The sequence below is a fragment of the Nanorana parkeri genome, unplaced genomic scaffold (genome assembly GCF_000935625.1).
Source record: "Nanorana parkeri isolate BGI_ZX_2015 unplaced genomic scaffold, ASM93562v1 scaffold2917, whole genome shotgun sequence".
NCBI lineage: Eukaryota > Metazoa > Chordata > Amphibia > Anura > Dicroglossidae > Nanorana > Nanorana parkeri.
Genome location: NW_017309185.1, coordinates 34,530 through 52,772, shown reverse-complemented (window position 1 = coordinate 52,772; position 18,243 = coordinate 34,530). Strand labels below are relative to the sequence as shown.

Here is an 18,243-nt window from a genome sequence, read left to right as displayed (position 1 = left end):
TCCTGTGTCCCGTGTACTCACTGTGTGGACTCTCCTGTACCTGCTGTGAGATCCTGTCTGCTCTGTGAGGTTTCTCTGTGTGATAAACACCTGAGAGTCCACAAAAAGTCTCCAGAACACATCTTATGTGACCCCACCTTGTCCATGGAGAGCAGGAAGTGCTCCGTCCATAAGAAGATCCTGGAGTATTACTGCACTGAGGATGATATCTGTATCTGTGTGTCCTGCAGTCTGGCCGGAGAACACCGAGGACACCAGGTGGAGATGTTGGATGAGGAATGTTCTGCAGAAACTTCTGACACTGAGAGAGGAGACGGAGGAAAGAGTCCAGAGTCTGCAGGAACACAGGAGGAAAGTAGAAGGAAAATCAGCCGGTGACACAGAGAGCGTCTCTGACCAGTTTAGAGAGCTCAGGAGACGTCTGGAAGACCTGGAGAAGAGAGCCCAGGGTGAGATCTCCGGGAGGGCAGAGCGGGTCTCCATCTCCGTGGTGGATATGATCCGGGAGCTGGAAATAAAGAAGGACGAGCTTTCCAGGAAGATGCGTGACATTGAGGAGCTGTGTAACCTGACAGATCCACTGACTGTCTTACAGGAATCAGACACAGGTGACTTGTGTGATACTGAGGATGGAGATGATGAGGACAGAGAGAGACATGATAGACTCCTCCATGATGGACGGGGTCTGGATGTGGCTGGGCTCTCACACACATTACACACAGGTATATCTGATATAATAACAGAGGTAAATGTATCCTTCTATATGCAGGAAGCTGAAGACATATTACTGGATGTGAGCACAGCTGGTAATGATCTACAGATATCAGATGACAGGAAAACTGCAACCAGGTTATATATAGACCAGAAACGCCCAGAAACTCCACAGAGATTTCAGGATTATTTTCAGGTGTTGAGCAGTCGGAGTTTCTCCTCAGGGCGACATTACTGGGAAGTGGATGTCGGGGGGTCAAATATCTGGATAGTTGGGATGTGTTACCCCAGTATAGAGAGGAGAGGAGGGCAGTCAGTGATTGGATGGAATAACAAGTCCTGGTGTTTGGATAGGACTGGTAATCATTATTGGGTGATAGATGACAGTAATAAGATCCTCTTACCTCCTAATATCTCCAGTAACAGAGTCGGGATATATCTGGATTATGAGGCCGGGCGGATCTCTTTTTATGATCTGTGTGACCCTATCCGACACCTCCACACCTTCACCACCACCTTCACTGAGCCCCTCCATGCCGGGGTATATGTAGGGGGAGGTTGTATAAAGATCTGTGGGGGGAATCGAGAGATGTGAGAACTCCGCCCTGTCTAGTGATGTCACAGGGGGAGGAGGGATGGGATTGGTGGAATATTCATCCAATAGGATAACACATGGGGAGGGACTTCAGTCAGTGTATTATAAATACATGGATGTGAGATTTCTCCATCTGCTCCTTGCAGATCTCTGTTATTAGCAGGAACAATCCAATCATAGTGAGGGGTTTTATATTGTTCAATATCTATCTATCTATCTATCTATCTATCTATCTATCTGTTATCTATCTGTCACGTCAAACTGATATATTACTTTTCCTTTAATTTTCACCCAAAGGAAGTTACCATGGTACATTACATTGCAAGCTTCCTTATTCTGCCCCTCCCCCTATTCTCTGCCCCTCCCCCTTATGACACCATCTTGGGGTCCGGTAGATGTCATAGAGCTCTCACCTCCCCCGGGATATACAGGACATAAAAAGGAGACACTGGGAATATATGATCACGCACTGACCGGTCTGCATCGTACAGAATTGTATTATAGGGATCTGTATAGGAAGTATGGTGGCAGCCATTGCTAAATTCCATTACGATGTGCCTCCCGGGCTCCACTGCCCCTCCTGCGGGCCCAGGGACTGGCATGTCGGGTGCCGACTGGAAGCTGGGGAGGAGAGCGGCAAGCTTCCATTCACCAGTCTCCTCCCCGCTCTATGGGATCGGGAGCGTCGTGAAATACATCACTTCCAGTCCTATAGCTGTCATTGCTCAGCTCCTGAAGCCAAGCAATAAGCTATTGAAGTGCGATCTGCACTTCAATATGTAAAAATAATTAAAAACGTTTTTTCGAGTCGCCCGCGAGTGCATTCACGCAAACACGCGAAGGGTGCGCCTACATACAGAAACGACGATCACGCCACACATGTTGGGTATCGTCGCGCATGCCAGAGTGAGAGCAATAATTCTAGGGCCAATATTTTATTTTATCGGGACCCCTGCGAGGAGAAGGTAAGTGGATCGGACCCGATTTGTGCCGCTGAGAAGCAGGATGACTGGACGGATGAGAGGAGCTGCAGTTAAGCACGTCCGTTCAGTCTCACATCTCGGCCACGCCCCCCTAGGGCCAATATTTACACGGATCTAAACTGATGACCTGTAGGGGCTTTTAAATCGTCATCTATGAACCTTTTGGAGCGCTGAATGTTTTTGCCGTTTCACAGACGCACTGAATTTTTAACCTGGGCATGTTGGGTATCTATTTACTTGTCTTAACCTCGTCGTTTATATTTTACAAACAAATGGTTAATATTTTGTGCTTTGGGACACTAACATTAACTTAAATGCATTTTTTACAAAATTTTGAGGTTTGATAAAGAGTTGCACGAATATCGTTCAATATAAAAATTTGCAACTGCCACCATTTTATTCCACAGGGTGTTGCCTTTCAGAAAATATATAATGTTTTGGGTTTTTGAAGTAATTTTCAGTCCTAAAATGTGGATTATAACGTGTGTAAAAAATGAAAAGAAAAAAAAAAAAGGCCTTGGCAGCGAAAGGGTCTCATCCTGGGAGTCTCTTGTCGCTTTATTTGTCATTTACTCAAATACAAAATGCATAGAGAGAAGAATTGTATATTACGTGTATTTAGGTCAACTTTATTAAAATGACTTTATTTCTGAATATTTACGTGTTTATGAACTGATCTTTTATGTCACTTTTTTATTTATATTTGTATAAATATTTCCATTTAATACAGGACGCTTCCATGACACTGCGCCACTAAACATTCTGGGCTTCCCAATCAGACAGACCAGCGGCAGCTGCTCACTTTTAGACTGTCTCCCTCTAATTGATCCTCCAACACAGAGCTGTATGAAGCAGAGACAGGGAGGTGGGCATGTCCTTCCTCTGACACATCCAGCTGTGTGCGGCCTGAATAGCAGGAGATGAAATTACAGACGTCACAGCACACGAGTCAATAACTGGAGAAATGACCCAATAGGAGTGAAATATTCACATATAATATTTTATATTAATCTGGATAAAAAAGTAATTTCACATTTTCTAATTATTCCTGAACATAATATCTACATAATGCAAATATGTTCAGCAACAGAATTCATTCACCAACTCCAAGGAAGTAGCAGCCACACTTCTGGTCTCTACAATGTATCTCCTTCAGGAGCATAATGTGTCAGAGGGCGGAGTTTGTGCAGATGATGATGTAGCAATAAAGCTGAGTTTGAGACCAGAACTTGGGGGTGGGGGGGGGGGGGGTGGCTTCTTCTTCTTTGCAGCTGGTACATATTCCACTAGGATGAGACCAAAAAATGCCCCCCTACGATACCCCCGGTCCTACTTCCATCATTTAAAGGAAAATACAATGGTCACAGTTATTTGATGAAACTCTTTTAAATTGATACCTGTATTTTTTCATTTTGTTTTAAAACTTTATTTTAAAAATAAAATTGTAAATGGGGCACCCATGACACTCACTATATAAGGCATGCTGAGTTTTTATTGGATCTCCAGAATGGACCAGTAGCCTGACTAGGCCCAGTTTGCCATCCAAGTTCTCCACCAACACACAGCACCGACTCAAAATGTTCTACAACCTGCTGTCACCTCCGTGTCACCCGGCTATAAAATATAAAGTTGTGTGAGTGTGTATATGTATATATTAGAGAAAGTGTGGGTCGGTTGTTGAATGGGCTAAATATGGAAAGGTGTCCCTGCAGTGGTGTTCAGCACCGAAGTGCTCCTTGGTAAAGTGGTAAGGAGAGTGGAGGTGGGCATCAAGGGAAAGTTAAGTGGGGGCATGCGGAAGAGGTGGTGAGTACGATGGAATAGTGTGTGGTGGTGGTGGACAGGCTGCCAGTTCAGAAACTGCACGGCCTATGAGAGCCACAGGGGGCTGATGGGCCCAGAAATTAACCACATCCCATTCCATCCTATCACCTGTTATAGGGACTGTTTTGGATGTTCTTACCACTGGGTATGGCTGTTGTAGATGGTGCTGGTCTACATTTAAATTCCAAAGCTACTGCACATGTGTTGTAGATTCCATGATCATGGGGCTCCACATTGTCTGCACTCGTCTTCCAAAGGTCAGATGGAATGTATTTTTAGCTCTCATATGATACTACAAGTAGGGATGTTCAGATACCACTGCCGATACTTTGAATTTTCATGAGAACTACCAGGGTTGCAGCGGTTGCAGCTGGGACTGGGCTCTGGCTCTCCACCACTGTCCTGAAATCATTAGTCTGTATTGTTTTATAAAAAACTGTCACATGACACTAATGAGGACTTGGAAATGTATCAGTACTTGTATCTGTGAGGACTTGGAGAGGTATCAGTACTTGTATCTGTGAGGACTTGGAGAAGTATCAGTACTTGTTCTGTGAGGACTTGGAGAAGTATCAGTACTTGTATCTGTGAGGACTTGGAGAAGTATCAGTACTTGTATCTGTGAGGACTTGGAGAAGTATCAGTACTTGTTCTGTGAGGACTTGGAATGTATCAGTACTTGTATCTGTGAGGACTTGGAGAAGTAGTATCAGTACTTGTATCTGTGAGGACTTGGACAGGTATCAGTACTTGGTCTGGTTAGTACTTGATCTAGACTTGGAGCTGGAACATTAGCAGTACTTGTACTTGTACCAAGCACGGTACTTGGTATCTGAACATCCCTAAGTACAATCTATGAGCCCCAATTGGATACAAAATGTCATGTTTTAGCCTTATAGAACCACCTAGGAACCAACTAGACCATCGCATGGACTCAGCCTGGGACAGTCATGTAGTATTTGGACTCCCTGTGATCGGGATGATGCTCTGGTGTCGGCAATTCTAACTCTCACCTAGCCATCAGAACCGGCTGGTCCATATAACCTGCAGCCACTTCACAGAAATTTTATATGCGCATGAAAATGAACTATATCATTTGACTGGAGACTGTTCAGGAGAAGACGGTTACTGGATCTCTGGTGTCCTCCCACCAACCGGAGAAAACAATACCGCCCAGTCTGCCAGCTGCTCTCCGGGGCACTGCGCATACAGCACCATTATCTGTGTGTGGGGAGACGCAGCTATAAGTAGGGAGGTGCCAGGTGGGCCCTGACGGTTGGGTTACATGAGAGCGTGTCACGGCAGGGAAAACAAGTTTAAAAAACATCTCTGAAATACATACACAGGAGCCGTTTTTACAGTCAAAAGATTTGTATTTCTGTCCATCCAGTCCTGAGATTGATACAGCACAGCCAGACCTGACCTTTCTGTGCTCCAGTTTAAGCAACAACGACAGGTCATCGTCCCTACCCTAGAGCAGCAGACTGAGGAGCTCCTCATTCTCTGCTTTAATCAAGAAGAACCAATCAGATTCTTCCTTTATAATCTGTGCTGGAAATAGCTAGAATTGGGTTCTTTAGGAAAAATTATTTTAGAGATACTTTTCAACAGCTATTTGTCAACATTTTCACCCAATATTATACAACTTTCCCCCAGGTATCACTCATTCTTTCACATTATTATTATAGAGGATTTATATAGCGCCAACAGTTTGAACATAAGCTTCAACCAGTGGCGTAAACAAGGGGGGTGCGGCCCGCACCCAGGTGCCACCATTGGAGGGGGTGACACCAAAATGACTGACAGTCATTTTGGTGTCACCCCTTATGAAAGGTCGGGCACTTGGTCACGGACCGAGAGCCCGACAGTATCAGGAGAGAGGAGGGGACCCGGTGGCATACCTCATCCCGCTGGGTGAACGTCCCCTCCACTCTCTGCCGCCGTCCATCACCAAGATGGCCGCCGGCAGGCGTCAAAAAGACCAACATCACGCGCGTGCGTGATGACGTCAAGGCGGGATGTCACCCGGTCCCCGCCCCCGGGTGACACCCAGCCTCATGATGCCACTGGCTTCAATTACAGCATATGGGTGAATCTTGGGTGAAAACATTGTTAAACAGACCCTTGTCGTCATTACCCACCTCATTCCCGGAGCAATTTTACACTTTTTGCACACATGTATCACAATCTGGATTTGTGGATAGAAAATGACTTTAAACCCCCCAAACAAGTATTATATATTCTGAAAGCTGAGACCCTGTAGAATAAAAAATGGCAGCTGCATTTATTTATGTTGCACGACATTTTATCACATTGATATTTTAAGTGAAAACAAACACTTGAATGCATTTCAATGAACACAATCACAATTGAATACCTTCTTGTTGGTAAAATATAATAGACGGGGTCACATGGAGTAAATAGATACCAAACGTGTCAAGCATTTAAATTGCACGCGCTCTCGTGGATTGGCGAAAAGCTATGGTACTGAAAATCGTCCGTAGGCAACTCTTTAAAAGCCTTTACTGCTCATCTGTTTGGAGTTAACAGCGAGTTATGGCCCCAGAATTATTCCTCTCACTCCGATGTTTTCGGGGCGGTGGGCTTGGTTTTAATTTTCTTTTGTTTATTTCACTATTTTTCGTTTTGTTGTCACAAGACCTTATGTATTAGCGTTTGAAGGTGTCAGGTTCTCTTTATGGAGACATCAGGTGTCTATTAGACCCCTGAAGCCTACTCTGGCCTCCAATACAGGAGATCAAGCATTGTGCCCAACCCCCTGTGTAACCATCACTTCAGCCGACTTTGTGACAGCTGTGAGCAGGAAGCACTGAGAGCACACTTTCCCCTGGTCTGCTCCCTATCTCCATCCTGACACTAATTGCTATGGTCCCAGGTCCCCCCAGAGGAGTGGGGGACCCTGAATACCATGGTGGCGGGGTGCAGAGGGGATCCCACACCTCCTCTTCTGAGGTAAAAGGACGGGGATGGTAGGAAGGAGTTGGTTTTTGGGAGGCTCTTGTATTCGCACTCATAGATGTTCCATCTCGTTGATAATTTTAGATGAGCGGTTATCAATCCCTTTCTGTTCAGGAAAGAGGGCTAGGAAGGGAAGAACGTGGACCCACACTGTCACGTCAGCTGATTGTTGTGGTGGGTATGGGCTTTTTAGCAGGACTGAAACTTCTTTGTTGGAGAGACAGATGTCCGCCATTAGAACTTGAGTAGACAGCAGGGGCCTGGAGATGGAAAGATCTCACGCTCACTAGGTTCTTGGGTAGATGAGAATGGACATCTGTAGACCTTTCGACTACAAACCACAGCAGGGGAAGAGATATCTCTATACACTGGGCTCCCCGCTGTCTGGGAAACATTTGTCCTTCTCATAGATCGGAGGAGTTCTGTTTAATCTCTAATAAAACCCAACATATCAGTCATAGAGAGATGGAACTGAATCCCTCTAACAGTTCATATTACGAGCTATGTGCCCATCTAAAATGGTAGGTTTTGGGTCAACACATTCATCTAGAGACGGACAAAAGGGCCAATACGGTGAGTGGACTTGTTGCAATCGGGCTGATGCGCTGGTGTGGGAAATCCTAACCACAATCCAGGTATCAGAACCGGCGGGCCCAAATAACCGGAGGCCACTTCAGAAGGCAGAAGCTCTCCTTCCAGCAGGTAGGGTCACACCTCCTGAGGTGATTGGCCAAAAGGCTAGAGCTCCTCCCACACCCAGATCCCAATAAATTGGATAGCCTGAATTATGAACGTTGTAGACGTCTGGGAGAACGTATCTAAGGACAAGACGTTTACAGATTTCCGGCGTTCTCCCGCCAGCAGGACAAACAATACTGGCCAATTCTTTTCTCCTATTTTATAGCCAATGACCAGTTTTATATGTTTTTGTTTCTTTCTTTTTATTTTTGTACATATTTCCTCTGCACTGGTCACATAGGGGTATGACATTATAAAATTAATAAGAGGCCTTCTATGTACTAAACCACAAATTCATCCTCCTAGAGAGATCGGTCATTGTTATCAGTATCTGCACACTCGGCTGTAAGCTCGCTGTTAATCTGTATGACAGGAGTGTTTTATCAGCCCAAGGTAAGCTCTCTACCCTCCTCCTCCACCAAATGAGGACCCCGCTCCGGTTAGCGAGATGCTGTGAGTGGACCGTCCATGTGACAGGAAGTAAACACATTTCTATATCCAGGGTATTCTTTTCCCAAAATAACCCTTTTTTCCCTCAGATTGACCCATTGTTCTAAGATTCTTTTATCTACTTCTCTCCGTACAACTAATCCTATGAATACAGTACAAGTCACAACTCATCTTCACCCTACGTAGGAGATGTGACCAACCCAACTGCATTCTTCCCCGTGTCAGAGACTTTCACCTTCATTTCTTCCTTCTGCTGTCAGCGATGGCTTCTGCTGATCTGAGAGCTGAGCTGGAATGTTCCGTCTGTCTGGAAAATTATACAGATCCTGTTATGCTGAAATGTGGACACAACTTCTGCCTGGTGTGTATTGATCGTGTGCTGGATACACAGGAGGGGTCTGGAGGTTATTCCTGTCCTGAATGCAGAGAGAAGTTCCGGGAGCGGCCTGCACTGCAGAGGAACATAACACTGCGTAACATAGTGGAGAATTTCCTGTCTGCTCAGCCCGATCAGGAAGAGTCCGGGGTCCTCTGTACTCACTGTGTGGACTCTCCTGTACCTGCTGTTAGATCCTGTCTGCTCTGTGAGGTTTCTCTGTGTGATAAACACCTGAGGAGTCCACAAAAAGTCTCCAGAACACATCTTATGTGACCCCACCTTGTCCATGGAGAGCAGGAAGTGCTCCGTTCATCAGAAGATCCTGGAGTATTACTGCACTGTGGATGATACCTGTGTCTGTGTGTCCTGCAGTTTGGCCGGAGAACATCGAGGACACCAGGGGGAGATGTTGGATGAAGCTTCTGGGAAGAAGTAGAACAAACTGAGGAATGTTCTGCTGAAACTTCTGACACAGAGAGAGGAGACGGAGGAAAGAGTCCAGAGTCTGCAGGAACACAGGAGGAAAGTAGAAGAAATAGCAGCCGGTGACACAGAGAGAGTCTCTGCCCTGTTTAGAGAGCTCAGGAGACGTCTGGAGGATCTGGAGAAGAGAGTCCTGAGTGAGATCTCCGGGAGGGCAGAGCGGGTCTCCATCTCCGTGGTGGATATGATCCGGGAGCTGGAAATAAAGAAGGACGAGCTGTCCAGGAAGATGCGTGACATTGAGGAGCTGTGTAACCTGACGGATCCACTGACTGTCTTACAGGAATCAGACACAGGTGACTTGTGTGATACTGAGGATGGAGATGATGAGGACAGAGAGAGACATGATAGACTCCTCCGTGATGGAGGGGGTCTGGATGTGGCTGGGCTCTCACACACATTACACACAGGTTTATCTGATATAATAACAGAGGTAAATGTATCCTTCTATATACAGGAAGCTGAAGACATATTACTGGATGTGAGCACAGCTCATAATTATCTACAGATATCACATGACAGGAAAACTGTAACCAGGTCAGATAGACACCAGAATCACCCAGAAACTCCAGAGAGATTTCAGTATCCTCAGGTGTTAGGCAGTCGGAGTTTCTCCTCAGGGCGACATTACTGGGAAGTGGATGTCGGGGGGTCAGATAGCTGGAGAGTCGGGATTTGTTACCCCAGTATAGAGAGGAGAGGAGGAGGAATGCAGTCAGTGATTGGATATAATAACAAGTCCTGGGGTTTGGATAGGGAAGATGATGAGTATTCAGTGATACATGACAGTGATAAGATCCCATTACCCCCCAATATCTCCAGTAACAGAGTCAGGATATATCTGGATTATGAGGCCGGGTGACCCGATCCGACACCTCCACACCTTCACCTCCACCTTCACTGAGCCCCTCCATGCCGGGGTATATGTAGGGGGAGGTCGTATAAAGATCTGGGGGGGGGAATCGGAAGATGTGAGAACTCCGCCCAGAGTCTGGTGATGTCACAGGGAGGAGGGATGGGATTGGTGGAATATTCATCCAATAAGATAGGGCAGTGGGAGGGACTTCATCTATCTATCTATCTATCTATCTATCTATCTATCTATCTATCTATCTATCTACTGGTATATTACTTTCCCTTTCATTTTCAGCAAGTTTTCTAGTTCTGCCCCTTCCCCTATGCTCCGCCCCTCCTCCTCATGTGAGCGCTATGTGCAGTCATGATCAGACACCGAGACAAGTAATGATCTATCAGTACATAGGATGCAGTGGGGTCACTGTGATGGGATAGGATGGGGTCACCTCTACTCTCGGTCCTCCATGCAGTGTCAGTGGTGACATAAGTGGAATAAGAGAATAGAAGGAAGACACACAGAACAGAGAGGAGAGGTGACCACATCCTCATCCCATCCCAGTGACCACACTGCATCCTCTGTACATCTAGGAGAGGTCACATGACACCATCTGGGGGATGGGAAGGACAGAAATGGGGTCTGGTAGATGGTGGTGATGAGCTCCGTCTGCTCTGGGAGGACTCATGGAGATCGGCTCCATCACACAACAAGAGGGGGAGGGGAGAGTGTCAGAGGACTTTTCTGTAGAGGGGTGAAGGGTGACGATAGATCAGGTTGGGGGGCAGAGGAAGGGGACCGGTGTGTGTCTGTACAGAGCAGCATAGAGCTCTCAGCTTCCCCGGGATGTACAGGACATAAAAAGGAGACACATACTGGGAATATATGATCACACACTGACCGGTGAATTGTATTATAGGGATCTGTATAGGAAGTATGGTGGCAGCCATTGCTATCTTCCATTACAAATACCAGTTCCCTGGCTGTCATGCTGATCCAATGACTTCTTGACGTTCTCGGTAACCGACCCAGAACAAGTTTTCAGATCAGTAGTTATGATTTATCTCAGATTTCTTAATCTTCATCCAGGTCAGTGTCTCAAAGTACTGAGACTATACCAGAGGCAACCAGGCCAATACCATTTTCAGACGGGGTCCAGCATTGACACCCTCCATGTTTCCCTCAGTACAGGTTTCCTGTAAAGTCTCAGCATGGGAGACTTTTGTTGCATTTTTCTTTATTTTCATTTTCTCAAATCTACAAAATGCTTCAAGAGAAGAATGATGTATTTAGGTCAATTATATTAAAATAACATTGTTTTTGAATATTTACACTTTTATAAACTGATCTTTTACGCCCTTTTTTATTAATACTTGTAGAAATATTTACCTTTAGGGCAGGTTCACGTCATTTTCCAGACCAGACAAAATGAGACCGGCTGTATTTTTCTGGTCTGGTCTGGAACGGACTGCGCTTGTGTGAACAGAGGCCAGAAATAGCATAGGGATACATTAGGATGCATTGTGGGTCTGGAAACAATCTGCTCTGGTCTGGAGATGATCTGGATGTGGTGTGAATGGGCCTTTAATACAGGACGCTTCCATGACACTGCGCCACTAAACATTCTGGGCTTCCCAATCAGGCAGACCAGCAGCTTACTTTTAGATTGCCTCCCTCTAATTGATCCTCCACAGAGAGCTGTATGAAGTAGTCATCATTGTGTCATCCCGCACACCACTGTGTACTATATACTGTATACAGCATAGTGGTGATCTGCACATAATATACTTCATGCAGCCCGCGCCCATTCATCCGATGGGCTCCGATTCACCACTGACATATAGATCCAAAAAAAGAATCAATCAGGTGCCGGTATTCTTTTTCTTTTTTTTTCTTTCTTTCTTTTCAGTCAAACACATGGAACAAGGGAACAACAGTTTAGGGCAGGGGTGCCCAAAAGGTCGATCACGATCTACTAGTCTTAGATCGCGATCGCAAGTTAGAATTAGCTGCTCCGTTCGGGGAGCTCAGCTGCTGGTGGCCAGGTGCAGTTTGCTGTGTTGTTCAGAAGGTGGCGCTGTGTCCTGGCACAGCCGCTGACACTGGAAGCCGTGGCTCAGCGTGCAGCTACTCTGGGGGAAGCTGAGAGCCGATCCCTTGGGGGACACAAATCCTACACAGGCCTGGGAAGGGTGAGTCCTGAAATACTCTGCTCTGTTGGAGGACTCTGCTCCTTCCTCTATAACTCTCCTCTCCTGAAATACTCTGCTCTGCTGGAGGACTCTGCTCCTTCCTCTATAACTCTCCTCTCCCCATATATACTCTGCTCTGCTGGAGGACTCTGCTCCTTCCTCTATAACTCTCCTCTCCCGAAATACTCTGCTCTGCCGGAGGACTCTGCTCCTTCCTCTATAACTCTCCTCTCCTGATATACTCAGCTCTGCCGGAGGACTCTGCTCCTTCCTCTATAACTCTCCTCTCCTGATATACTCTGCTCTGCTGGAGGACTCTGCTCCTTCCTCTATAACTCTACTCTCCCGAAATACTCAGCTCTGCTGAAGGACTCTGCTCCTTCCTCTGTAACTCTCCTCTCCTGATATACTCTGCTCTGCAGGATGACTCTGCCCCTTCCTCTATAACTCTCCTCTCCTGAAATCCTCTGCTCTGCTGGAGGACTCTGCTCCTTCCTCTATAACTCTCCTCTCCTGAAATACTCTGCTCTGCAGGATGACTCTGCTCCTTCCTCTATAACTCTCCTCTCCTGACATACTCTGCTCTGCTGGAGGACTCTGCTCCTTCCTCTATAACTCTCTTCTCCTGATATACTCTGCTCTGCAGGATGACTCTGCTCCTTCCTCTCTAACTCTCCTCTCCCGAAATACTCTTTGGAGTACAAAGGGAGATAACGAGGGGCGGTGCTGACAGTCTTTTGATGAACAGGTTACCCAGTATAACATAATTAAACATGACCCAACACCAACACACACATAACCCATAAACTGATCACCATGTCGTCACACACATTGTGGTAAGAGAAACTAATATCAAACATCCCAATCAACAAATGATCAGAAATGCCTCCCATGTAGGAACAGGGGAGGCAGTTCCAAGAGATGCAACCCGAACAAAACAATGCATAACGAAATAGAAAGAATAGGATAAAATGTTCAAACATAACACTTGGTAGTCAAGTGACAAGTAACCATCTCGCCGGGCAAGATCGATTAGGGAAGAACGACCCCTATTCGGGTAGTTATTTTGATCCACGTGTAGATGGTGCATTGCGGTGGGTCGGTTTCCAGGCGGTGTCTAGCAGTGGATCGTGGATGGGTAGGGATTCCTGCCAGTTTGGTAGGATAGGTGTGCGGCTTGAGAAGGTTTGGCAGAATTGGCCCAGATCCTCTGGGTGTCTTAGGACTGCCGACTTTCCTTGCTTCTTGGCTATGAGGCTGGAGGTGAAGCCCCAGCAATACGAGATCCCCTCGGATTGTAAAATTTTCGAGGCGTGGCCCAAGTGCTCGGTGGCGAGCTAAGGTTTTTTGTGCTAAATCAGCGTAAATTTTAATTTCGGCGCCATCAAAGTCTGTGAACGGCGTCTCCCTGAGTTTCCGCAGAGTGGCTTCCTTATCCATGTAGTAGTGGAGCCGACAAATAACACGCTCGGGGGTTTTCAGATGGGAGACCCCTCAGTCTCAGGGCTCTGTGTACTCTGTGGAACGGGAGTGGTGAAGTGGCAGGCCAGTCCAAGATGGTATTGAAAATACCGCGTATGGTAGCCATCAGGTCTGGATCCATGATCCAACGGAGGTTGTTCCTCCTGGTCCTCCCAGGATAGATCCCTTTGAACCTGCGAGTATGAGTGGAATTGTTGTTGCAAGGCCGACATAGCCAGTGCTTGGGAGTCCAGCCTGCTTTTGTTATCCTCCACGCGGTGTAAAAGGTGAGGGACCACTCCACTTAAAGACAAGATGTCTGCCTTCAGAGAATGCTCCAGGCGAGACAACATGTCTGAGACGAGAAAACATGTCTGAGATGAGAAAACATGTCTGAGAGTTCGTCTGTGGTAGGGAGAGCACGAGAGACTAGTGTGGGGAGAGGTCTGAGCAGGCAGGTAGGCTCCACAGCGAAGGGCAATCGGAGGCGTCTGGGGCCAGGAACTTCTTTTTCGACCCAGGAGCCGGTGTCTTGGAGGTAGCGGAGCGAGCCATATCGGTGATGTCGGTGATAGGTACATGGATTGTAACTTGTAGGCACGTCTATCTGCCGCCATTGCCAGGACACGCCCCCCATATTTTCTTATTTTAATGAGGAGGATTTCATAGGAAGTAAACACATTTCCATACCCAGTATATTCTTTTCCTAAAATGACAATTTTTTCCAGGAACAGGTCCATTATTCTGCATGAGATTCTTTTATTATCTGCTTCTCTCCATATAACTAATCCTATGAAGACAGTGTAAGCCAAAGTTCAGCCTCGCCCTGTGTATGTTAAACTTAATCATTAAACTCCATTCCTCCCCGTGTCAGAGACTTTCACCTTCATTTCTCTCTTCTGCTGTCAGCGATGGCGTCTGCTGATCTGAGTGCTGAGCTGGAATGTTCCGTCTGTCTGAATATTTTTTCAGATCCTGTAAACCTGAAATGTGGACACAACTTCTGCCCGATCTGTATTAATCGTGTGCTGGATACACAGGATGGGTCTGGAGGTTATTCCTGTCCTGAATGCAGAGAGAAGTTCCGGGAGCGGCCTGCACTGCACAGGAACATAACACTGCGTAACATAGGGGAGAATTTCCTGTCTGTTCAGCCAGATCAGGAGGAGTCCGGTGTCCTCTGTACCTACTGTGTGGACTCTCCTGTACCTGCTGTTAGATCCTGTCTGCTCTGTGAGGCTTCTCTGTGTGATAAACACCTGAGAGTCCACAAAAAGTCTCCAGAACACGTCTTATGTGAACCCACCTTGTCCATGGAGAGCAGGAAGTGCTCCGTCCATAAGAAGATCCTGGAGTATTACTGCACTGTGGATGATATCTGTGTCTGTATGTCTTGTTGTGTGATTGGAGGACATAAAGGACATGAGATGGAGTCACTGGATGAAGCTTCTGAGAAGAAGAAGGGGACACTGAGGAATGTTCTGCAGAAACTTCTGACACAGAGAGAGGAGATGGAGGAAAGAGTCCAGAGTCTGCAGGAACACAGGAGGGAAGTAGAAGAAGAAGCAGCCGGTGACACAGAGAGAGTCTCTGCCCTGTTTAGAGAGCTCAGGAGACGTCTAGAGGACCTGGAGAAGAGAGTCCTGAGTGAGATCTCCGGGAGGGCAGAGCGGGTCTCCATCTCCGTGGTGGATATGATCCGGGAGCTGGAAATAAAGAAGGACGAGCTTTCCAGGAAGATGCGTGACATTGAGGAGCTGTGTAACCTGACGGATCCACTGACTGTCTTACAGGAATCAGACACAGGTGACTTGTGTGATACCGAGGATGGAGATGATGCGGACAGAGAGAGACATGATAGACTCCTCCATGATGGACGGGGTCTTGATGTGGCTTGGATCTCACACACATTACACACAGGTTTATCTGATATAATAACAGAGGTAAATGTATTCTTCTATATACAGGAAGCTGAAGACATATTACTGGATGTGAGCACAGCTGGTAATTATCTACGTATATCAGATGACAGGAAAACTGCATCCAAGTCACATAGACACCAGAATCACCCAGATACACCAGAGAGATTTCAGTATTATCCTCAGGTGTTAGGCAGTCGGAGTTTCTCCTCAGGGCGACATTACTGGGAAGTGGATGTCGGGGGACCAGATAGCTGGATAGTTGGGATGTGTTACCCCAGTATGGAGAGGAAAGGAGGAATGCAGTCAGTGATTGGATGGAATAAGAAGTCCTGGGGTTTGGATAGGGGTGATGATCAGTATTGGGTGATACATGACAGTAATAAGATCCCATTACCCACCAATATCTCCAGTAACAGAGTCGGGATATATCTGGATTATGAGGCCGGGCGGATCTCCTTTTATGATCTGTGTGACCCGATCCGACACCTCCACACCTTCACCTCCACCTTCACTGAGCCCCTCCATGCCGGGGTATATGTAGGGGGAGGTTGTATAAAGATCTGTGGGGGGAATCGGGTGATGTGAGAACTCCACCCAGTCTGGTAGGGACTTCATTAGTGTATTATAAATACATGGATGTGAGATTTCTTCATCTGTAACTTGCAGATCTCTGCAATCACCTGGAACAATCTAATTATACAGAGGGGTTTTATATTGCTCAATATCTATCTATCTATCTATCTATCTATCTATCTATCTATCTATCTACTGGTATATTACTTTCCCTTTCATTTTCAGCAAGTTTTCTAGTTCTGCCCCTTCCCCTATGCTCCGCCCCTCCTCCTCATGTGAGCGCTATGTGCAGTCATGATCAGACATACGGCCATTGATGATCCATCAGTACAGAGGATGCAGTGGGGTCACTGTGATGGGATAGGATGGGGTCACTGTGATGGGATAGGATGGGGTCACTGTGATGGGATAGGATGGGGTCACTGTGATGGGATAGGATGGGGTCACCTCTCCTCTCTGTCCTCCATGCAGTGTCAGTGGTGACATAAGTGGAATAAGAGAATAGAAGGAAGACACACAGAACAGAGAGGAGAGGTGACCACATCCTCATCCCATCCCAGTGACCACACTGCATCCTCTGTACATCTAGGAGAGGTCACATGACACCATCTGCGGGGATGGGAAGGACAGAAATGGGGTCTGGTAGATGGTGGTGGTGATGAGCTCCGTCTGCTCTGGGAGGACTCATGGAGATCGGCTCCATCACACAAGAGGGGGAGGGGAGAGTGTCAGAGGACTTTTCTGTAGAGGGGTGAAGGGTGACAATAGAGCAGGTTGGGGGGCAGAGGAAGGGGACCGGTATAACCCGGTGTGTGTCTGTACAGAGCAGCATAGAGCTCTCAACTTCCCCGGGATGTACAGGACATATAAAGGAGACACATACTGGGAATATCTGATCACACACTGACCGCTCTGCATCGTACAGAATTGTATTATAGGGATCTGTATAGGAAGTATGGTGGCAGCCATTGCTAACTTCTAATAAATATACTAGTTCCCTGGCTGTCATGCTGATCCAAGTCTTTCTAAGTCAGTAACCAGAACAAGTATTCAGATCAGTAGTTTTGATTTATCTCAGATTTCTTAATCTTCATCCAGGTCAGTGTCTCAAAGTACTGAGACTATAACAGAGGCAACCAGGCCAATATAATTTTCAGACGGAGTCCAGCATTGGCACCCTCCATGTTTCCCTCAGTACAGGTTTCCTGTAAAGTCTCAGCATGGGAGACTCTTGTTGCTTTCTTTTTTCTTTCATTTGATCAAATGCAAAATCCATAAAGAGAAGAATGGTGTATTCGGGTCAGTTTTATTTTTAAACAAAATGCATTATTTTTGAATATTTACACTTTTATAAACTGATATTTTATGTCGCTTTTTATTCCTACTTGTACAAATAATTACATTTAATACAGGACGCTTCCATGACACTGCGCCACTAAACATTCTGGGCTTCCCAATCAGACAGACCAGCGGCAGCTGCTCACTTTTAGATTGCCTCCCTCTAATTGATCCTCCAACACAGAGCTGTATGAAGTCGGACTAGTTCACACCAGCCTCAGAGCGTTCCGGCCCAGTGCGATCAGAATAAATAGTGCATGTAGCATTTCTTCTGACCGCTCCGGACCGGAAACACAGACGTTGACCTCCCGCCCTAAAACAAAGTGAGCCGGCCGGAATGCGATCCAGTGCGTCCTGGCCAGAATCGGGCCGTAGCGCACTGAAACTGGTGTGAACCAACCCCTAGTGACAGGGAGGTGGGCATGTCCTTCCTCTGACATATCCAGCTGTGTGCGGCCAGAATAGCAGGAGATGAGATTACAGACGTCACAGCACACGAGTCAATAACTGGAGAAATGACCCAATAGGAGTGAAATATTCACATATAATATTTTATATTAATCTGGATAAAAAAGTAATTTCACATTTTCTAATTATTCCTGAACATAATATCTACATAATGCAAATATGTTCAGCAACAGAATTCATTCACCAACTCCAAGGAAGTAGCAGCCACACTTCTGGTCTCTACAATGTATCTCCTTCAGGAGCATAATGTGTCAGAGGGCGGAGTTTGTGCAGATGATGATGTAGCAATAAAGCTGA

General features: G+C 46.4%; 2 protein-coding genes and 1 pseudogene across 2 annotated transcripts in view; all 3 read left to right on the top strand.

The window, feature by feature from the left end:
* LOC108802526 (E3 ubiquitin/ISG15 ligase TRIM25-like) overlaps nt 1-1,311 on the top strand; it is a 2,280-nt gene extending 969 nt beyond the window's left edge. The window contains exon 2 of the mRNA XM_018574387.1: nt 237-1,311. Within this exon, the coding sequence (XP_018429889.1) occupies nt 237-1,306 (1,070 nt within the window). The 3' untranslated portion in view covers nt 1,307-1,311. The remainder of the gene's footprint in view (nt 1-236) is intronic.
* Nucleotides 1,312-8,278: 6,967 nt separating this feature from the next.
* Nucleotides 8,279-11,194, top strand: LOC108802524 (annotated as a pseudogene).
* A 3,353-nt stretch (nt 11,195-14,547) lies between these two features.
* The window catches only part of LOC108802525 (E3 ubiquitin-protein ligase TRIM39-like), a 17,894-nt gene continuing 14,198 nt past the window's right edge, over nt 14,548-18,243 (top strand). Inside the window, exon 1 of the mRNA XM_018574386.1 lies at nt 14,548-16,164. Coding sequence (XP_018429888.1) covers nt 14,557-16,152 — 1,596 coding nt within the window. The 5' untranslated portion in view covers nt 14,548-14,556 and the 3' untranslated portion in view covers nt 16,153-16,164. The remainder of the gene's footprint in view (nt 16,165-18,243) is intronic.